Here is a 23,604-nt window from a genome sequence, read left to right on the forward strand (position 1 = left end):
TGACGGGAGCACACAAGAAGACAAGCTGTAACACTTTGAAGAATGTGACACAAATATCTGAGTTTTTATAGAGACATTATCGACAGCGTCTTTAACAATGCTTTTATTGATTTACAACATGCGTCTGTATTTGGGTGTGTGCAGGAAGAAAAGTGTGCTTCCGGCTGAGGAGCCCTGCCAAAGTGGCATTCATGCTTCTTTTTAAATGGAAAGAAATTGGGCTGGATAAAAGTGAGTGTGAATGCTTTTTGATTTGATGGTGATTTGAAATATTCCTCCGCCTTAGACAGAAATAAACAAGTCCCCCTTTCAAATGCCTCTTCAACTTAAACTACCTTTTTGTTTAGCTGTGTTTTGGTTTTTTTTCCTCTCTGAGCTGATATTCTTTTGTCAGAAATGCAACATGAAAGAAAATGTTTTGTGCTTCACGCAGAAATGAGAGAACTCACCAGAGTTAAGTGAAAATGAGTTCAAAAGCAGGTGCCATCATTTCCTCAGAAACAGTTCCTGCCTATGACGAGGTGCCATCAGAGATGCCTCTGTGATCGCTGATGTGTGTTTTCCAAAAGGTGATGTTAATTAAAGCGATATGTGAAACAGCATATAGGTGTTAAAAGATATAGGTGTTAGGCAGGAATGTTACCTACTGCAACATCGTTGTTAAAAAAGACATGAGCTCATGCATCTTCATTGGTTGTCATGTTGGAAAGTTTGAACCTTTCCTCCTCCTCCTCCTCTTCCTTCTGCTTCTCTTGCACTTCTCCTTCTAAATGGCGTCCAATCATTAGCTGGTACATCAGCACACCCACCACTGCGCCCAAGAAGGGGGCACAGATGGGCACGAAGAACCAGTAGGTGTTTGCACTGTAAGAGAAAAATTAAAGAAAAAAAAAAAAAAACAAGGTGCAAGGTGTTGTTTCAGAATCTCTATTCAATGTATTTTACTGACTACAGACTTAAATAAAGTATTTGTGTGCGTGTCAGAAGTGGCAAAGATGCAGTGTTGTAGGTCTGAAAGCATGTGAGTCATGTCAGTAATGCAGGTAACATACTTATATGTAAATCATGATATGGTTTAACATGTTTAAAGAAACATTTCAAGGCTAATCAGCCTTTAAAAACAGTTAAATAATGTCTTCTGCGGCTCTGGAGGGAGCTGTGTTCGTGAAGGACAAAAATATATCTAAATGTGTAATTCTGTTTTGTAATACAGAAATATTTGCTTTGGGTTTTATTTAAAATTTCTAAACTTCTAATTTCTTATGTGGTGTTTGGTGGGAATTGTGAGAAAACAGATTTTCGTGGCATAAAGAAAAGTTCTGGTTATTTTCATCGATGTGTCTCAGCCCAAAAATCAAACGTAGCCACGGTGGCTTGCTGTTAGCCAGCTCCTCTGCTCCACCCAGACTCCCTCCACTTTGAGCACATTTGAATTATCGGCTCTGGTAACTGACAGGTGAAAGGTGGTAAATGCTAAAATCATCACATCCGATCTTTATTACATCCCTTAACAGACTTGAATATTGTTTTACTCACGTGAAAACCTCTCCACCCCAGCCTGCAAGAGCCGTGAAGATGCGCGGGCCCAGGTCCCTGGCTGGGTTGACAGCATACCCGGAGTTGAAGCCCATTGACAGGCCGATGACCAACACCACAAAGCCGACAGTGAAGGCCTCCAGACCTCGAGGGACTGGGTTGTTGTGTGGATCAACTATGGCCAGGATGCACACGATCAATGCAGCTGTTCCAATAATCTGGGACAGAGAGCAGGTGCAGTGAATCGATTCATACTTTAAATAGTTCGATGTGATCCTCAATTTCTTTCATCAGACACAAAATAGTTCTGCTGTTGCATGAGCAATCAAAAGATGTTAAATACTCACACACACCTCAATATTGCACATTTATTTGTCTTGTGATTCCTGTGTGGTTTAATCACCTTTTCTTTTTTTCTTTTAATTTGTGATATTCAGAGTGGATTTATTCTAAAACAGTTGACAGACTCTGAGACTGAGAAAGACTGAGAAACATCTTAGACAACGTAGAACTTCATATAACTTCCACTGTCCACTGAAGTATCCCGGCGTCAGTGGACAGCGGAGGCGGCTCAAGGAGAGCCCGGCCGAACAGTCAGCTTTCACAGCATATGGATGGATATGTTATAGATTACTGCACATGCTGCGACATGTCAAGGATCTGTACGAGTGCTGCAGCAGCGAGTAGCCAGCAGAGGCAGCACTGCTAAATAATGTAACAGAGCTGCAAAAAGAGAGAGACTGCATGGCCGACACCAGCACAGAGGAAGTCCCATTTCAGTGACAACAGGGGTCTTGGAAATTTTCCTCAAAGATAAAGTGAAAAACAAAACCAGTCAAGAGAAGAGAAGCTGTTTAGTAAGTGAGTGTGTGGCAGAAATATAATGTTATATCATTTTCCGATGATCGTTAAGCACGGCTAATGTATACCTGCTAACGGTTGGTGTCAGATCACAATTTGAGGTTTGATATCCTGTTGAAAACTGAAACTATTCTAATATTCTTTTGTAAGTTTGGTTAAAGTGTTCTTTATTTGATGTAAATTAGTATTAAGATGAAACTGTGTACAGAAATTAACACGCTCTGGCCTGGGCAAGATGCTTTCTCTACCCATACACAGTTGGTATGTTGACTTCACGGTGCATTCCTCAGCTTGTGTTCCACTTGCCGCCGGTCCAGATTTCCCTCAGGTGTAGCGCCGGTAACAAATACAGGCAAAAGGCCCCTCACAGTACATGCTGACAATGTGGTATATCAATTTGCTTCTGTCTGCTCAGACCACCTATCAAACAACTTCCTGCCTCGTGGGCTGAGGCGCACGCTCTGAAATAAAAATGTCACTCACGCCTGTCTGAGAAACGTAAGTTCTCTCTGAGATACATACGTGTCGCCAGCAGCAGCAGCAGCAGCAGCAGCAGGATTATGCCGTTATCTTCCGACACACCATTGAACTTCCTTTTTGTTCCTGCTCATGACGCTGCTCCACGGGATTGAGAGTTTAGACAGTGAGATCATTTGAATAGTGGCACTGACCTGCTCATTACACTTAACGGCTGCTTTTAACAGGTTAAAGAGGATGAGAGGAGCTGAAGTGATGTGATTGGCTATTAGACCATTACTGAATTGCCAGATTTTCCACAGAGTACTTCTGACTGATAAGACCTTTGGTCTCCAGGAGTGAAGCAATGCAAAGTCCTCCACACTGATGTCTGAGTGCACTTTGTCTTCAGAGGACGTGACTAAGCTCTTCATTCATCCACCGCTTGAAAACTAAACTTTTACTTGAGTCAGTGCTGCAGTCAGTTCAGCTCAACCTGACGTGCACCATTGTGACCTCAAGTATCAATTCAAGTCTATGATTGCTTTTTTTGTTTAAAGCTCAGGTTTAGATGTCTAAAGAAATCAGAAAGCTTTAGATGTGTAGAGAAAAATTTTCACTTCTTAGAGGTGAAATACTTAAAAAAGAAAATCAAGCCATTGTTACCTGATCAAAGACTCCATTAAGCAGGGTGAGGTGTTTGGATGGATATGTGGCAAAAATTCCAGCTGTGGCATTCTTCCCCACCACAATCAACTCCCCCTTGCCAAAGTCCCATAATGCATCTGGTGAAACATTGTGCAAATCATCAAGAAATATTTTTAACTTTTAATAAAGTTGATTTTTGACAGCTACTGCAAACAGTAATAAATTAGCTGTTTCCGTTTCTTCTTCTTCCTCTCTGCTCGGTCACATAGCTGCTGTCAGCACTGAATGGGAGCCAGGGATGCACAAACATATAGAGAGGTATCGCTATACAGGCATGCAGGCAGCTCCAGCATACAGAGGTCGAAACAACATGTACAAACTGTGATACTTAGCTTGTCACACAAATAACACAGCTGCACAGTACTGCACACATGACACAATACGAACAGGAATCCATGAATTCATGTATGAACCCAATGCCCCAAAGAGAGCCAAAGATATGCTTCACTATGAGTCCCGACTTTCTTCAGTCGTCATGTGATTCACAGTGTATTTTTTCCTCTTTCTAAAAAAGCAAATGGGACCTGGAGTCTTATATAAGCTCAATGGGCGTCCACTATTGTTTTTCAGAATAAAATCCAAACCACAGTCGATTTGAAGCCATGCTAGCTGCACGGTGGTAGGGATGGCTCTGTAGGTCGGTCTCCCTCTTTGAGACTGAAATATCTCAACAACTGTTGGATGGAAGGACATAAAATTTTGTACAAACATTCATGGTTCCCAGATGATGCATCCTAATGACTTCGACGATCCTTTGTTTTTCCTCTAGCGCCACCATGAGGTTGACATTTTGTTGTTCTGATTGAAATGTCCTCGGAATCACCGGGTGCCATGAAACTTGGTACAGACATTCATGGACACATGTCAATCCCTGCAACACGCTGAACTAAAATGTTTAACACGATACGCAGTGTATCTGTTCAAATGTTAGCATTGTAATTGTGAGCATGTTAGCATCCTGTTATTAGCATTCAGCTACAGCGAGCACTGCTGTAATATATCTACATATAAAATTAAAAACATTTGAACAATTTCATATATTGACATACGTCTAGCCCGTACAAATATGTATGTTTATGTATGTGTGCTCACATTGTAGACATATGTTACATAAATATATATCCCGAACCCTTCCCTAAAGCCTGTCAGTAAATGTTTATATTATATACTGTATAAAAATTCATCATATAGGTATTTATTTTACCATATATACATTTATATGTGTTTCATACATGTCATAAACTTATATCTTCAAATATCCAGAGGATGTATGTCTGTGATATGCGTCTCACGGAGCTGTTAGCATGGCTGTAGACTCTCAGTCTTGTTCCTCTGCTCTTCCTAAAAAGCAGAGACTTGTGGTGTTTTTTTTAAGTTTAAGTTTAAGTTTTTTTTTTTTAGTTGCTCCTTTGTTCCCTGATGTGTTTGCTCAGAGCAAACAACCATTTGGCTTTGTTCAAACTGTCAAGCAGGAAGTTACAACATGAAGTAAATCTTTAAATGTCACCATCAAGCTACTGTATTCTTGAAAGTTCAGTTTTGTATTCTGGCTCCCCGGGGGTCCATCCAGCTTTTGTCCCATCCCACGACCCCGCATGAAACTACTGAGCGCGCTGACACCTGACAACAATTTTGATTTGTTTAAGGACAAGAGGCACACAGCTCTTCAGTTTCACGTACCGGAATACATGCCAAATACGATCGCTGCACCCAGGAAGGCCCCGAGCGTCTGGAAGAAGAAGAACAACGGGAACTTCCTCCAAGGCTCTCTCCCCAGTAAGCACAGTGTGAAAGTGACCGCCGGGTTCAGATGACCACCTGAAGATGAGAAAAAAATATAGAAACCATGGTACTTTTTTTTGTACATGTACATGTATCAGATCCTGTCTTATTCACAGTGAGAAACCAAACAGATGGAGGCTGTTTTATCTCCACCGCGTACAGTAGGGTCCCCTTTTTCTCAGGTAGACAGAGTTCTGAGCGTACCATATAGGCTATTCAGTAATTGCGGCCTCGGTAAAGTCCTATAAGGATGGAGTGTCTCTGTGACACAAATTAAATTGGAAAGATGAAAAGATTCAGAAAAGTATTCTTTTTTTCTAACCTTGAAGGGGGAAAGAGCTGCTCTGATGGCACACTCATGTGGGTGTCGCACTTGCATTCATACCTTAATCGTGTCAGGATAGGAGCTATCTAATTATAAGAGCTTATTTTCTCAGCTGCAATGTGTATTAGAGGGGGGACAGCCTCATTATAAAGAAGTGAGCAGGAGCGAACTACAGAACCCTTTGTAGTATTGCTGCTTTTGACAGAAGATACCGGCATTGAGGATTGACTCGCTCACTTTCCTTTCAATTACAGACCACGTCGTTTTCAAGTTAAGGGGTGAGTGTCCCCTCCTTCTGTGGCTGTGAGTGTGTGTGCGTCTCCTTTCAACTTTGCATTCTTTTGGCCATCGCTTCCTCCTCTGCATCCCCGCTGCCTCGAGCTGTCATTCGTCATGGCTAACACAACGGTGGTGGTAAATACTGCACTTCAGATAACTGCCAGTTTACCTTTAGTTCAAGCTATCAGTCATAATGACACCTCGTTTCGCTGATGAAAGCCGATGTCAAAATGCTTTCGGAAACACTAAGTGGCAGTGATGCAAATGACTGTGATTATCTCGAGTAAAATAAGAGTTTCCTTTCTATTCCAAAGTTAACCGATATGTTTTGTGACAAAAACTTTACAGCCTGGTATAAAAAAAAAACCCCAGTTTTGGTCTCTATAGCTAATTCCATCTTTCATGACAATTGTACGGGGGGTGAATTTTTGTGTAACCCGTTTGAATTTTATTAAGGCTTAAAATTAAAGTTATACATAGTTGAGGGTGTGGCTGCCTTTTAGCGTATGCTTGTCATAAACCGGCATGCACCAAAGGCTTCACACACGCCCCACCTTATTAGCCGGATTAGCCAGTAGTTAGGCAGAATCAGGCACTGCCAAGATGGGGACGGCGGAGCAGCCCACTCTGAGCTTCAAACCCGCTTGTAAGAAACCTATGGGTGACGCCACAAAGGCTACGTCCATCCTTTATGTACACTCTATGGATTTGGGATAGTGCTGTGTAAAATGCACAGTGACATTTTCATGTTTGTATGCAATTCTTATAAAATTAGTACAAAAAAAAAAACTGTTCAGGTTGTTTTATTAGCTGTTAAAGAGAACAGAAGATTTTTTAAGAAAACTGAGATACAGTCGTACATCCTCACCTGAGACCTGTCCACTCACAAGGATGCCCAGTGTTGCAGCAAATCCAAAAGCAAAGTTAACAGAGAGGAATGTGCCATGGGATCCTCGGCTTAGCACCAGCTGTGCTACTGCACCACAACCAAACATCTGGATAGAAGAGAGAAATCAATTCAGACAAACAATCTGGAGTCATTTAATGACCACATATACCTTTTTTTACATCTGCCTTTTGAACATCCCCCAACCACAGACTTGAAATATGTTGTCAACTGAAGAAACAACCTGGAGATGAAGTTATTTTTGTGGACAGACAGTGGTAGAAAAACTTCAAAGAGAATAATAAAGCCCTGCAGTGGCCTGACCTGGAGTCAGGTGTCCAGCTGAGTCTTGCTTTTTGTCTTATCCAGGGTGTGTCTCTGTGACCTCAGAGGTCATGCGTATGTTATGGGTGGGCTTTGCGTGGGACTATTGATGCAGACAGCAATCTGACTCCACCCGCGGAGCCCTCCTCCACGGCAGGCCGGCTCTGACCGCCGAGGGGGCCCGGCCGCCAGCGGAGCAAAAGGTATCGCGGAATTAACAGATCAGTCACACCCGGGGAGCTGCACAACAAATGGCCTGGCGCTTCACCGTCGGCGACCTCTCCTGATATTTTTGTTGTCCGTGGGTCACCATGAGAAACAGAGGGATTCCAGCTTGTTTTGCACTGGCTAAAAATATTTTGAGAGAATCTTGTGGCTTCCTCATGTGTGGAAACAGGTTTCAGTGGGGACTACAGACGTTGTATGAAGTCTATCATTAGAATATGGATATAAAACAATAGGGCTCTCTGTGTGTAATTTAGGAGAAAATGAATGCAGGGGATAATTGATGGAGGAGGCTTCAGCTTTAAAGCTCTTAAGAAGAAAGTTAAAATTATTCAGCGTTTCATCTACAAGAGCAGAAATTTAATGTGAGGGGAGCAGCAGTTAAAGTTTCTTTACCTTTTAGCATAATGTAAAAGCAGCCTTTGAACATCAAATCAGTCTTAAAGAGGAGACCCAGAGAACCTTACAAAAAAACTCAAATTATTCCCTACTTTGTCATCAGACGACTAAAACTTCTGCTAGACACGATAACATCCTCACCTCTTCCTCTACACAAACATGTTAGACAAGGAGGATGCAGAATCCCTGGAGGCATTTTCAAAAGATCTTTTACTCTTTACTCTTGTTGAACAGAAAAGACTTTAGAATATGTTCTTGGTGGGGAAAATGACCTCTTGCATCTCGTTAGCCGTTTTATCATGATGTGCTGATAAATCGTAGACAATAATTATATTGATCACCATCTACCATCTTTAATTGATGGATAAATTCATTTATCTCAGGTACATTCAACAGCACTACTTCAATTTCCTTTTGATCATATCTCTATATGCTTCATATTGTATGTATGTTCTATATGAATTAGATAACTTTCATTGATAGGCTACCAAGAACGAGCCAATCACAGCTCATAGTGTAGATTCAAGTGTAGATTATACAGGTTTCTAAAACCCACTTTTCATTAATATTTCACATAATTAGTTAATATTTAATTTCCTCCATTAACTAAATAATCCACTAGCACAGCATACATTCCAATTATTTAACAGTAGCACACGATAATCTGAATAATCAGAAGGTAATCCTCTGCATTAAATTCTAACTACTTTATTCTGAGCATAATAAACATTCAGTAATTTGGCCTTTTCTCTGTTTTACAACAACAACCTGATCCTCTCAGCATCCTGCAAGATTAATGCAAACATACTCTGTACTCACCACCAGAATGAGGGTTCCCAGGCATTCAGCCAGGGCCTGGCGGAGGAGCACATGTCGGATCTGAAAGATCCCTGCCAGCTTCTCCAAAATGTCTTTTTGTTTCCCCATGATGCTGTTATAATAAGATTATCTTGAGGTAGGCTCTGTGGTCTAATAACGAATGTGTGTCAGGGGGCTGTGCATCAGCTTTTAGGGGTCTCCTGAGGATCCCTCCCTTAGTGAGAAAAAAAAAGATCTCCTTCAGACCGCCTGCCCCATCTCTTCCTCACAGTTTTTGTGGCTTCTGAACTTCTGATCTGACTTACTTTCAGCATTTATCTCTCCACACTACTGCCAAATATGAAAATAAAGCTATGAAGTTGCACATTTGCTCCAGAACAGTGGTTCCCAACCTCTGTTGGCGGCACACATCCAACTTCGTAACAGAATGGAGGCCAGATAATACCTCCTCAGAGCCTTTTCATTATAAAGATACAGATTGAACATTCAGGACTGAACTGAAAGCAGAGGAGGCTCAATTTTTCTTTTTTGTTTGATGAGGGGGGAGTCACCATCTGTCTCTTGACTCTTTCCTTTTTAAAGATCATTTCACTGTAAAACATTTAAAATTATTCATTTAATTTCTTCAATTTTCATTTAAAAAAAAAATAAAAATTAGATCTTTTCACTGAAATTATACTGTTTTGCAAACGATTTGTTGGCCCACTTGCAATACCTTTGCGGCCCACCAGTGGGAACCCCTCCTCTCAGGGCTTCAAGCTTCCTTTCCCCACTTTTAAATGATACCCAACCCCAATTAAAATGTAACTCTTTTTAGACACAGTCGTGCAGATTTATCAAGCAAAGCAGTTGATCCTGAGGGACATGAGATGACAAAAGGCCTTCTCCCAGATTGATCTCTCTTCACCAGCACTTCACACTCACAGCTGTGGAGGGCTCTCCACATTAAGGGGTCATGTATAAATAAACAGGTAAACTGTGGGATGCACACAATACCCTCCACCGTAAGTGGGAAGAGCCAGTCGCCATGGATACTGATAGATCCTGTGCTCGTCCAACTGTTGGAGCTATTGTGTGGTGTTTCAGTGTAAACGCACTAATTCCTCGCTACCTAACAATGTTCAGATCCACGTTGGCTCTTAACTGAGAGACTAAGAGTCGGTGTGGGTTCGACATTGTGTTGTTATTTTGAAGGGAGCATCTCACATGTGCTGTGTGTCCTCGTGTCCTTCAGCTTGTCTGTCATGTCTGACAGTGTGCAAAACACTAGACAGCAAAACATCCTCAAAACATGACTGAATTCAAATAAGTTGAATACATTTATTGTTGTCCAAAGTCAACATGAAAACATGCAAGAGAAATATAAGAAAGGTTATTTCAACCAGGAGAGACTAATACGAAGAACAAAAGAATATGAGAAATTTATTGTGAACAAGAGGAATAAGACTTCATGAGAGGGAAACTTCTGATCAGATGGTTTGATTAGAGATGGTCACGCATCCACGATTGAGGAGGGTCACAGATTCTTTGCAGTGCTGAAATGACGGCAGAGAGAAAGAAAGAGAGAGAGAGAGAGAGAGAGAGAGAACAAGTTTGACAGCTTGGTGATTGGCTAAAGGCCAGCGTGTCAGGTTGTGATTGGATGAAGACGAGAGGAAATGTGCTTGTGACTTAGAAAGGCAGACTTCTGGACTGAGGTTTAGCTAAGCTTCATGTGGCCAAACTAATATTTGCAAAAGAAAAAACCTTGTAGGATCTTTACTCCATCCTGTGACACGTGTGCATCCGTCAGGGGCAGTGGAGCCTGACTGTGTGTTTTATAGTCCACTGACACCAGCCTGTAGCCAGTTTAGGACAATCTTTAATTTAGTTAAGCCTCCACAAATCTTCCGGATCAATGGGATGAGGTTACAGGCGCCACGATGAGGCTGAGCCATAGAGTTACACTTTCAAGTGTACAGGATACAGCTATTCTGTCTCTTCCAGATATGATTACTGTTTGAATACTGTGCACCAGTAGTGATAATTAGAGAAACTCTGTAATGTAGATGCCAGGAGGAAAGTGAGGAAAAAAAACGACAATACATCTGCTGCTGCTGCAGCTGCTGCATCGAAAATGTGCAATGCTAAGTGTCCTTTTAATGATTGTAGTTTATGATGAGCTCACATATTCCTGAATAAAAGTGTGCATAATCAAATTTCCACAAACAAACTAACCCAGCGGCGTGCTGTGTCCCGAGTATCTGTGGACCGGTGATGAAGAGCTTGAGCTTGCAACTAACTCGTTTAAATTTAACTGAAGTGTTGAACCTTCAGTTACTAAATCACCTTGTGAGTGTCAATCTATGAGGGAAGCAAGAAAAAAACACAAAGAGGCGTTTACTCAAAGGTGTGTGTGTGTGTGTGTGTGTGTGTGTGTGTGTGTGTGTATTACTCTTCGAGCAGGCTAATGCAACTGTTATCATTCTCTGAGAGTAATTAAGACGCTCACATCTCCTGCTTTGTTCAGCGTATTAGTGCGATGGGAACGGACGGAGGAGACGGCTGTGATGGTTTATCTCTGATATTTGTTCAAATTGGTCTGACTTGCTGTTTCGGCACAATGCACAAAACACCCCCCCGTGATAACCCCAATTAACATATTCATTCAAATACTGCTTAATTTACTGATCTAAGTATTTATCTGAGATTTTTTTTTTTTCCATCACTGTTTTCACAATATTCTCTCATGAGGCCGCTGCCTTTATTTTTGCTGTTTGTGTATTTTTGTGTTGTCGACTCACCTTGCTGAGGAAGAGAGGTGCAAGGGTACGAGAATCAAAGCAAAATGATATCCTGGGTGAAGTTCAGTGAGCCACAACACGGAAAAACCTGCAGTATATGTTGGAGAAGATGATATTCAATTATAATGAGATCTAAATATGTTTGGTGTTGTTGTGTTTTTATTATGAAAATACACCATTAATCACACAGAATGTAACTTCTGCTGCTAAGGGTCTCTCAATCAAAACAAGAACAAAAGACAGCGTTGGGTGACATTATGAAATAGCATGGGATCATGGGAGTTGTTGTCTTTGCTGTAAGCTTCTCTCAGTTTGGATTTTTTAAAGCAGTTTCACGTTTAAAGTCAGTGTTTGGTCGACGCTACAGTGGACAGGAGACGTCAGGGAAGCGCCTTTGGTTAAAATATATAGTTGAAAACAACCGAGGTGTAAAAAGTGTATGTGGCTTAAAATTAAATATAAGAAAATAAAAAGTCAATAAATAAAATTAAATAAAATAAAAGTCAATTTTGAGCTTCTGGCAGGCAACTACAACGCTGACCCATGTGCATGGGGGAGATGATGTCATTGACGGGCGACACGTGTCGTTACCATGATTAAAATCACATATTTCTCAAGGTTCTCAAGGAAACATTTGAGAGTACACACACACACACACATACACAAAGTACACAACTCAAACAAATATATAACATAGGTCTAGTCATTAAAAGTAATTGCATTCTCACATCAGATATAAAAAAATGTGTAATTCTTGTTGCAGCTCACTCACAAACACACAGAAACACATGCACGCCTTCTTCCGTCAGGACATGTAAGACACAGCATGCCCCAACCAGCAGGCTGCCACCTCTGCTAAAACACTGGGTTTGTTTAGCCCAAGCCTTATGCGTGAAAGATAAACTGATTTTGAAAATAAAAAAATCACACAGACGCTCGCTCCGCTTACCCCAGTGAGCCTTTTGCCACACTGATTATAACTGTCTCTCTGATACTGACCCACCACTGTCAACCACAGCCAGTGCAGGGTTAATCCCGTCTTCGCACCTTAAAAATTAAACACACATGCTCCTGCTTTAAATTTCATATTCCTGAGCTGGATTCAAATTGCATTATGTTGTGTTCTGTGTTGAAAAATCAAAGGTCCTGTATTGTTATTTATAAAAGAACATGTAATGTGCTTCAGTGGGACAGCTGCGTGTTTATGTGGTTGAGTTAGAGGAGACAAAAGGTAAGAGACGAAGATGAATGGGTATAAGCTTATTATTTACATAGCCATGATTATGCCTCGTGCACTCCACAGCTTCCTCTGAATAAAATGAGTTTCCATTATCGGTGGATCGTATGAAAATTCACGGCTAATGCTGGAAGGTGCTCAGTGTGTGTGGACACGGTCAGGAGAGTGGCACTGCATTAGCATAACATCAATGTCAAGCTTACATCCCTGAATCGAGCTAATCAGTATTCCTACTGTCATATTAGTGTGGCACTCAGAATCTCAAACACAGAGGTATCTGGTAATATCACCAATCAGCCATGTCTATATAGGCTGCAGTCACACTCTAATGGAATTTCAAAAAAAAAAAAAAGAAAAGAAAGAAAAAAAGAAAAGAAAATGCAACTCTGCAGCCCACAAGGGTAAAATATGATCGAGCAAAAGGCTGGAAAAGGTGATGGACCGTAACGAGAGTGCACATTATCTCTACTGTTGTGAGTGGGACAATGGTTATGTATCTTCTAGTGTTATCATATGAGAGCTCCAGCAACATGTGGTGTGTGCAGGTATGACTGTGGTTACACGACCGGTAGGACAAGTTCACTTTTTTTCTGTTTTCGTTTATTTATTTAATGTTTTCCTTTTTCTGAGTTTTTGTTTTTTCATCTGTGAAAACAAGCCCTGAGAGGCATGTGATTTTTAAAAAAAAATTTTTTTATCATGGGTTCATGGGATCATATTTTTTCACTTGCCTCTCAAGGTTTGTTTTTAGATTTAAAAAAAAAATGAAACGTTTGAAATAGAAATAAAGAAAAAACTAAAAAGAAGTTAAGTAAATCAATAATAGTTAACAAAAAAAAAGTTTTTTAATTTATTTATTTTTTTTATTTCTTCCCAGGAAAAAAAAAATCACTTGCCTCTCGGGAGTGGTTTATAAAAAAAACTAAACTTTAGAAAAATGAACCTGGCCAAAGAAAACAAAATCACTTGCCTCTCGGGAGTTGTCTATAAAAAAAAAAAAAACAAAAACGTAGAAAAATAGCCAGGCAAAAAAACAAAAAAAAAAACAATAGAAAAAAAAGTATGAAAGTGGAGTAAAGTACTAAACAGAAATGATTGATTGTGATGTGAGCAAAAATAAAACAAATAAAACAATCAATAACATCATATAATTAGCTAAGAATATACAGACGTACAGTCTAAAAAGAAACAACAGCAAAAACGAGCAGACAAATAGTTAAACTGAAACAATTAACAATACAATACAATTAGCTAGAAATGGCTCCAGCTTTGGTTTATTTTTTTGCCAGCTTTTAGGCTTTGTTGGAAAGGAATTCATATCTGCAGTTAATTTGATTTCAGTTGGTTAGCTGACAACCATTTATGGAGAAAAGCTGATGTCTAAATTTAACTCTACGATGTGGTATTTTGCAGTTGTCATTCACCACGCTCTAAACAGGAAAGAAATGCAGTCACCATCCACTAAAACCATGAACTTTAAAGTGGAATTCTTTTGCTTTTTTTAACAGCTAAAAACTTCTGAGCCCATGAAAAAAGTTGGTGTTTTGGAGATGCATGTTTTTCATATGACAGTGAGGGAAATTGTGAAGCAAAAAGGCAATAAAACTGGAGGGGGGAAAAAAACCCTCTTCAGCTGATTCTGTATGCAGAAACATGAATGCTGAGACGGATGTAATGCATATACAGAACCGTAAACTCCCTGAGCTTTCAGCATGGACTAATAAAACCACCAGAGAGTCGTCTATACTCTCTCTGTGAAGAGAAGTTATATTTCACTCGGCAGTGCTTCAGTGCGGTTTGTGATCAACACTCTCCTGGCCTTTCTAGAGTCTTCATAATGAAGCTCTAAATGGACCAACAATAATATTTCATTTAAGTGTTTTATGTAAAGGCAAAATAAGAAAGCAGCACATTCACAGATTCCCCAGTCATCCTTTCAGCCTGTCAGACATAATGACTATGTATTCTTTTATTTAACTAATAGGTGCCTGGCAGAAACAGTCAGAGGTAATGATGTTTGGAATGAACATGAAGGTTAGTGTTGGTGTTTTATCATGGCTTGTATAAAACAAAACTCCAGTTTATATAGAGCATGTGCTGCAGTAAGTGACCAACTAATTCCTACAACTTTCCCTTATGCTGCATATTATTTATGTAACATGCAGATAATCATTTGCAATTCAGCTGAATGCAATGCAAACAAAAAATTAACTCTAAGACGTATATGCCATACAAATATAAAGCCTGTTCAGCGTGTTAGAGTCACATAGGAGCAGATTTATTATGGTCCATGTGATAAAACAAAAACATTCATGTAGCATTTTAAACATGCTGCAGTAGCACAGCTTTGCTTTGCAGGAATACAGAGCAGCGTAAACTCAGAGAAGCTCCTGAATCATCACAACTTTTACATACAGCTTGTATTGTATTTGTTTTGTTCAGAAAAATAGGAACCCCCAGAATGTGATCAAAAAACAAATGAATAAGACATATTTGGTCACCATCCACAACCACAAGGCTAAAAGGATAAACACCACCTTGAGGTGTCTTAGCCCCACCGAAAAACAACCATGCAGCGCCTCCACGTTGCAACAGCATGAGGGAGTGACAACTGTCAGCATCACACTACACTGATCTGGGTTCATGGGCGGAGCCAGACATTGTTAACTTCCGGGGCTTAGCCCCAACTTAAGTCTATATTTAGGGAACATGCTCCCCCAGGGATTTTTTTCCCCATTCACAGCAGCTACATGCACTGTTTACTCTATCAAGCCATTTTTACATCATTTGGGAAAAACATAAAAGTTGCCCAGGAAAAAAAATCATCATAAGCCTGCATCATATTTTGAATCTAATTGTTCTCTGTCTCCATCATTCTGAAACCACAACGCAACAGATTTTGACAATTTTCACATAAAAAGAGGCAAAGATTGTCTGATGTGACTATTTTGAATTTACATGACATAGGTGGGGAATGAATTTGGCATAAACAGCATCACTAATCTTGACACCTATTTTTGTCACACTATGCTGGAGGAGAGTTTGCAGATTTAATGTTTAGATGACAAATCTACATTTAAATCCAGACCATAATAATATGTGCTGCGCTAACTGAGCAGACATGGAACCACAACAAGACCAAGTGAATGTCTTCACGACTCTGAACTGAATATTAAGCCAACAGAAGAACATTTACTGTAATTATATTAAATTTCTTTAAAGAATAGCATCATAGGATAAACAACAAGGACATGTACTGTAATATTATCAGACAGTATTTTATTTGATCTACTCCTGATCACTCTGTTCTCATTCCCTCCTCTTTTCTTCTTCTTTCACTCTCTCAGCTCCATCTCATCTGTCCCGGGAAATGTCCTGCTGACTGCTTCTGCTGCTTTGCTCATATTCATCAAGTAAAGTCCAGTATAATCCTAGAACACGTGTGAAAAATTACATTGCTACCATGGAATCACATTCTCATTTTTAAGTTTACATGATCATCTTAATGGTCCCAAATAGGCTTCTATAATGACTTTAATATTTATAATTATAGCCTGTTATTTTTGTTTTTTGTGCGTACAAAGGAGAATCCAACCCTTTTTAAGAATTCACGTTATTCCTGTGCCCCAGAACAAACTGGTGAATATTTGTGAACACGCTGCACTCTCCTCTAATGTAAGAAAACGAAGGGAGAAGCTTTAAATGTACAATATCATCCCCGTTTGCTCTGCAACAATGAATGGGGCTCTGATGCTGTGAGGCCTTAAAATATTTGTGTAATTTCTTACACTAAAATGAGTGTTTCAAATTTTTTCTTCTGATATTTAATCAATATTTTACTGGAAATCACATCTGTTGATTACTCACAAAGTCAGTGTCCCTTGTGTTAATCTATGGATTCTCTCTGATTTCTAGCTCTAGGACAGATAATTCGGACTTAACTGTCCTTGTGCCCAGGAGTAACATATGTGACATTTAAGACTTTCATCTAGTCAAAACTACTTTCAGATTAATAAACTGTTTGTTTAAGAACATTGTGATTATTATTTATTAGTAACTTGAACACTTCGTGCACAGCTGCTGTTGGTCTTATACTTGCAGTTTACCTTCACTTACCACCGCAGTTTATTGATTTTTGCCGCTGCTTGTGGACTTCATGCTGGTTCACTTCTGTGTCCATGAGAATGGGAGTTCTTGTGTTGTGTAAATGAGTCTTTTAATTAAACAACATGTTATGTAATCTGATTCCATGCTGCATCTAAGGGAAGGGCTTTAGGGGGAAAATAGTAGGAAATTAACAAACGCCTTTGAGGCTTCAGGCCTGGTTGTGGGTTGTTGGACTCAAACCAGTCGGATTCAGCCGGATCTCTGGGCCCAGACCTGGACCCAGAGATCCGACCAGAGTAATATGAATAACAGCATCAGAAATGTAGACTGGGGAACAAACAAACGCAGAAACCTTTCGTACCTGTGACGAACAGGAAACGGGTCGTGCAGGGAAAAACCAGAGGTGCGCACATCTGCCTGCTTTAATGGACTGTGCACATATGGGCATTTCGGCCGAAAGGCGCCAACTTTGCTTTAAATACGGAAGACGAAAAGCAAGAAGGTCGCTGTTGACCCATGCATGGATCTGAGAACAGCCCGAGGTCAAAACACGATGAAGCGTCCACCAGGCTGTAGATGCTGTCTGCACGAAGAAATCAACTGCCCGGTACCGGAGGTAAGTTCGTTAGTGTGAGGCTTTGAATATACTTTATTAGCAAAGTGTTTCGAGAAAATGTTCATTTCTTGATGTGAAATGTGCCACATTTACTGACCTGAATGTAAAATAGGCAAACACAAACGTTTGCATATCACAAACTGAATATCAGTAAAAGGGAAATCATGATTGTAGTTTATATTCTAAGCATACATTTATAGTAATTATTGTAAAAGTGTTGTTATTTTGGTGCCTCATCTCTGAGTGCACAGTGGGACTTTTTGTGCACAGACAAATACATTTTGCAAACACAGAAATTATATTTTGAAGAAAAAATATTTTTGAGCAAATAATACCGTAACATGAGCAAACTAAAATATATTCTGTGCTCAATAATTCTATTTCTCAGTTTGCTGTTGTCCACAATATCAATGTGTGTCACTCAGTTTTAATCAATTCTATGGAAGTGTAAAAAATAAATGATAATATAAATGGTTAATTCCCCAGTACAGTACTAATAGAGCTCCATTGATTTGCTGGTCTAGTGAGGGAGACTGAGAGGACATAATAACTTCATATAAGGCTTTTGGGAAAACATAAGTCCATAAGTCGCCCCCTCGCTCCGTCTATGGTTCATTAGGTTCACCTCCAGCATCCCCATTATTAATCAACGTAGGCCGTCACTGTCCTGAGATCAGTGACAGTGGGGAACCTGTCATGCGTGACGTTCGTACGTCACTCTTGTGAGCGCGCTTTACGAGTATGCTAGAGGCTAGAAGCTATCTGGCTGTAGTAGCAAGTGAGCTAGCCTACAGTCGTATTCAGTTAGCGTTACCATGCTTTGAAATTGTATCATGGATAAATTTATTTTCAAACGCCATCGGACGGAAGAAGAGATGCCGGTAGCGACCGCGACTGTTGGGCGGTTGGACAAAGTCACGGTCACTACCGAGTCCGACACTTCATTGACACCGGCGGGGAAAGAGGAACGCCCGGGCCCCGCTTTTCCCGCGTGCCTGGCTCAGGCGGACGAAGACGAAGAAGAGCCAGGGGAAGAGGAGACGGAGCAGCAGCAGCAGCAGCGGGAGGTGCAGGGAAGGGACTAGCACTGCCAGCCACCACCGGTGAACGCGGGCACTAGCCATGATGCTAATGCTACCACTGACATTAGCCAACGACCTGGAGATGGACCTCGGCGCCCAATCGGGAAAAATTACCCTTCACGGCTAATAGGTAACCAGCAGGGATCTTTTAATGCTGCCTGGTTTGACACATACAGCTGGCTTGAATATTCGGTTGAGATGGATGCAGCTTTTTGTTTCGCTTGCCGACATGTTTGGGTGCATTTATCGCTTTAATGAGACCGTACGGGGATGCTTTTATGGATTGGATCTTCCGTCGCATGAAGACGTTTCTACGGAACAGCAACGGTAATGCACGAAACTGCAACTTGGCCCTGTTGGCCATCAACAAACAGAAGATAAAGGCTTCCAGCCCATCATTGACACTTTTGCCTCCAATCACAACAACCGGCAGATTGTACTCCTTTGAAAACTTCAATGGTGAGTGAATATAGTTTTTATTACTTATGGAAACTGTGCTGGCTTTGTTATTGCGTTTTGTATGTTGTCTCTCTCTCTCGCTGAGGTCTTGTTTGTGTTTTGTTGGCGATGTGTTGACCAAGGCAACCTCCAGTTTGAAAAATGAAGCTAACATTGAAGTAACAAAAACTGCACTTCCTCTAATGGCCGCTTGAGTCTGGCTCCAAAATTAAGTTCAATCCCCATAGACTCCCATGTTAAAATGCCCAACTAAACAAAAGAAATGACCATGTTTACATCCTGGTACAAAACAGTTTTGGTCCCTATGGCCAATTTCCTCCTTCATGACAACTCTAGGGTGAATTTTTTTTATAAAACTAACTCCTTTAAATTGCTCACTCTGAGCTTCAAAACCGCTCTTCAGAAAACTGAGTGAAGTCACAGAGGCAACGTCCATCTTTATTTACGGTCTATAGTGTTGACTCTGTTGTGGCTGTTGTGGTGTGGGTAGACTACATGTAGTTTCAGGACAACTCAGAGAAATGTGTGGGATTGAATTGGGTGATCTGTTTGTCGAAGTTTGCCTTATTGGTCCATTCTGATCTTTTATTGGTCTCATGCTCTCTGGCTCCGTCTGTTGCTGTGTGTGTGTGTGTGTGTGTGTGTGTGTGTGTGTGTTTCTAGCTGTGGGGTGGGGTGCTATTATATCGGCTATGCATTCACATTGAAATTCTGACATTGATTTGAGCCTCGCCGATGTATGGGTTAGCCCCACTGTCATTTAACCAGAAAAAATACTCTGGTGCCGCCACTGCTTCCAGTCAAACATCACACCAGAGGCCATTCACTACATACGGGATATGCATCGCTTTGAGCATGTTGCTAATCCTGATGTGACGTTAAAGGTTGATGTTTTTCCCAAATTGCAATAAACCTTTCTGTGTGCAGAAAGTCATCTATTCTTTTTCTGTTTAGCTTTGTCTACCTATTAATCACCCCTTAGGGGATGAATACATTGATATTAATTGGATTGGAATTTAAATCCATTAGAGCTATGGAATAAAGAAGTAGGAGCAGGGGCAGTAGAGCGGCATAACAGTGTTACTGTAAGTCAACAAACAAATTTTACAGTGTTTTGTTTTTCTAAAAATAAAAACTATACAAAATAGTTATGATTAACATCATCATAATACCATTAAAAAATCCTAGAAACCCTGTGCCCCCGAAAGTCACTGTTGCAGCTGCACAGAGATCTGTGTAACTGCAGACAGCTTCTGCACAGCTTAAAGAAAACCAGATAATGGCCACGACATTTCCAGGCTGCAAAGCATGCTGGGGCAGTGCACTGGGCAACAAAATGACACGTCAAGCCACTTTGCTGCCTAAAAGGATCAAGAACCACTTGTCTGACTGCCACTTGCACAGCAGCTTTGCCTCCTGGCAGACAATGCTTATTGCTTAGCATTCTTTAAGCTGTCGAGAAGCTACTGTATATAATAATGTTTGGCTGTTTGCAAGGCTCACTGTCATTGTGATGCTTAGCAGTGTCCCGCCATATTGTTTTGCTGCTTGGCAGGCATCGCGAATTATCTTCAGAATTTGCTCCAGTCTGCCTTGAAGACATGTATTATCATTTTCTCTGTGGGAGATTGTGGTTTCGATGCCTCATAGGCTGGTGTGCAATACTTTACTGATGATATTGTCAAGTCTTTAGGTCGAGTGGAAACTGCCTCAAAAGGCCACTGTCAGAGAAACATGAACAATATACACAGTACGTACACATTGTGCTTGAGTTCTGAATCATATCACAACTAACTTGCACATTTCAGAAACCAGCTTATTTAAATAGTAGGAGATAATGTGATGGTTTACAAAATTACAGGTTTGCAGAAGTTTTTGAGTGACTTTTTTTAATGGACAAAACAAAGAAGGTATGACGTGTTAATTTGTGAGGTGTTTTTTTTTAGGTGCTTTTTTTTTGACAGAGCTAGGCTACTTGTTTCCCCCTGTTTTCAGTCTTCTTGCTAAGCTAAAATAGCTGACTGGTGGTTGTAGCTTCATATTCATCACAGAGAGTTGTAGCAATCATCTCATCTAACTCTAAACTAGGGTTGAATGATATACAAAAAAAATAATAATAATGAAAAAATTAGGTCTCTATGAGAACAATCTTTTTTCCAAACTATTTATATTCTAGACTGTCATGTAAAAAAACGAGCCCATAGGTTATTTGTGCAGCAAGTTATGATGACCCATAGTTCTGTTATGTTTGTTATCAACATCTAGTAGGGGGGCTATTTCAAGAGACAACTCCTATGGGTTGTATCAGAAAAAAATGACCTATATGGTTGTTCAGGTTGGAGGATTGGTTGTTGTATTCTTTTAGAATTTTCTTGGGAATATTTCACAAATACTGTGTCCGCACATTGAGCAAGTAGCGCAGTATATATTCATCATTGAATAGTTCCATCTTCATCGTAAACGTAAATTCTGGAATAAAATATAGATTATGTTTTTTTCTGATAAAAAGAAGGTTCAAATGACACAGTGGATGCAAACCCTGCCCTGGCATGGTGCATTATTTTTTGATAACAGCACAGCTTGTTGTGGATTAAATTCTAATAGCCTCCTATCTTTAGACAACCCTTTGGGCGCACCACACACTACTCCAGTCTGTATGTTATGCTACTAGAACATTCACCCAGTACTTTTGCATAAGGAAAGTGCAGCAGGTGAACTGAGCACGTGATTCCTCTTTGAACGTCCAACTCTTAGCCAATGGCATGGTGCCTGAGAGTGACCTGTTTCTGAACCCCATCTGAATAATTTTACCAGACTACTAAGTCTCTGAGTGTCAGAGCCCTGTCTGCCTTCTAATGATCAAACACTGTCTGAACATGGCTGCGCACTAACTGAAGTCACTTAGAGGTTTGATTCTTTCTAACCTGTGGAATCGAGTGAGGCAGAGAGGCAGAACACCGGATAGATGCTCTTCTGCAGAGGAAGGAGACTGTCTGACAGCCGGTGTTTAATCTGTCCATGTCAATCCATCACTGTCAGCCATCGCTGTCGCAGGCTCATGCCCAGGGCAGATGATAGAAAACAGTATGGAAACAAAAATGTGTTGGGAGCAGCACTTCCCAAATTTAGCTCAGATTGAAATTACAGTACGAGTTCAGCGCCAACTACATTTATTTGGATGTTGTACCCAACCCACAAAAGGTTAATGCCTATAGTATTTGAATATAATTGTGTTTTCTGATCTGGAGATCAAAGAGTGCATAGGCTTCGAATAAATTACTTAATTACGGCTAAAGTTAAGATTTAAGTTAATGTTGGAGAGGGTGAGGTTGAATGAAATAATCAGTTAGTCAAGTACATTGCCATTATTACCATAATATAAAACAACATCTGGGTGTTGACTTTAATGAGCCTCAGTAAAGGCACACAATAGAGTGAAAGAGTCCACTAGATTTAGAAAACGAAAAAAAAAATTTTAAAAAGGGGGGAAGAAATAATCTAAATGAAAGCAATATATTTTCAAAAATGAAAAACAAAATTATAATAAATTGAAATACCATACATTTGTGTTTAAAACATTTAATATCACAATATCATATTTGTGAATAGCAATCGATAAAAGTAAAAGAATTCCAAAATAAGTGATTATGGGTAGTCTGTTTATCAAAATGGAGAAAAGCTATGAATAACCTTTCATAACCTCATCTGGCATTTGGAATGAAGACCGTAACCCAGAGTCAATGCCTGTGCATTAAATACTTTCACTGTGGCTCCATCATGAACAGTTTCAGAAGCTATTACTGCGACCAAACAGAAGAAGGGTGCAAATGAAAAACTCTATTGTGTTAAACTGACCTCAGCGAATATGAGGATACATTATAAGCTTTTGCCTTGTGAGAAATTACATTATAAGGCCCAGCAGGGTGTAATAGAGCTTTCAGCTCTGACACTGCGTCTGAAGGGAGGGTGAGAGAGAGAGAGAGAGAGAGAGAGAGAGAGAGAGAGAGTGAGTGAGTGAGTGAGAGGAGTCACTTTCTACCTGAGGCATCTTTAAAACAAGGTGAAGACATTAATGTCTCCAGTGACTGTTTTTAGCTCTATATAATTTAAAATGATCCATCATGGTAAATTGTGTGATAAAAGTGTAAAATTTATTATAGACCTACAGTACGATAGTTAATCATCCAGCAAGAGCAACAGTCTTCAGCTTTACATCTGTTGTTGAGATACAAGAGTCACAACTCTGTTAATAATAAACATTGTCTTACATAATCAGCTGTGCATGGAATTAGGTGTGGTCATCAGACTCAACATACTAATCAGAGTTGATAAAGGTGTAATTTGTTCCACCCTAAAAAGTGTCACAACTGTCAGGTAGGTGATAGAGATGTCAGTTGAGCTCAATCTGTACACACCCACACATTCCTGAGAGGATCTAATCAGTAAAAAAAAGTAAGTGAAAACACTTGTGTAAGAATTCATATTCAGTGAGGAGGTGGCAGAGCTTCCCACTGTCGCTCGCATCATGAAACACGATACAACCCAGTGGTGATATCAAGTGAAATCTGATGCTGAATTATAAATCAAAACCTACGCCTTAGCTTTCAGCAGCAATCCTGTTAACCCCTTGTGTCAGGTACATATCCAGCTTTGCTGTTTGCCTGCCCAAGTCACGAGCAGAGACGCCCCCCCCCCCGATTCTGGATATTGGTGACGTCAG

At 40.3% G+C, this 23,604-nt stretch overlaps 1 protein-coding gene across 1 annotated transcript; it reads right to left on the bottom strand.

The window, feature by feature from the left end:
* Positions 1–677: 677 nt before the first annotated feature.
* Positions 678–8,708, bottom strand: LOC111239029 (aquaporin-3-like). The gene is made up of 6 exons (XM_022768793.1): positions 8,601–8,708; positions 6,816–6,942; positions 5,242–5,379; positions 3,520–3,638; positions 1,537–1,754; positions 678–864 (listed from the first exon to the last, which is right to left on the bottom strand). The coding sequence occupies exons 1-6, from the start codon at positions 8,706–8,708 to the stop codon at positions 678–680; spliced, it is 897 nt and encodes a 298-aa protein (XP_022624514.1).
* Positions 8,709–23,604: the final 14,896 nt, after the last annotated feature.

This window comes from Seriola dumerili, unplaced genomic scaffold (genome assembly GCF_002260705.1).
Source record: "Seriola dumerili isolate Sdu_G_001 unplaced genomic scaffold, Sdu_1.0 BDQW01001845.1, whole genome shotgun sequence".
NCBI classification, from domain to species: domain Eukaryota; kingdom Metazoa; phylum Chordata; class Actinopteri; order Carangiformes; family Carangidae; genus Seriola; species Seriola dumerili.

Coding starts and splice junctions, on each gene's coding strand:
- LOC111239029 (XM_022768793.1), bottom strand. CDS start 8,708: ATGGGGAAACAAAAAGACATTTTGGAGAAGCTGGCAGGGATCTTTCAG. Junction 6,943..8,600: donor TGGGAACCCTCATTCTGGTG/GTGAGTACAGAG, acceptor TCTTCTATCCAG/ATGTTTGGTTGTGGTGCAGT. Junction 5,380..6,815: donor TGTGAGTGGACAGGTCTCAG/GTGAGGATGTAC, acceptor TCTCATCTTCAG/GTGGTCATCTGAACCCGGCG.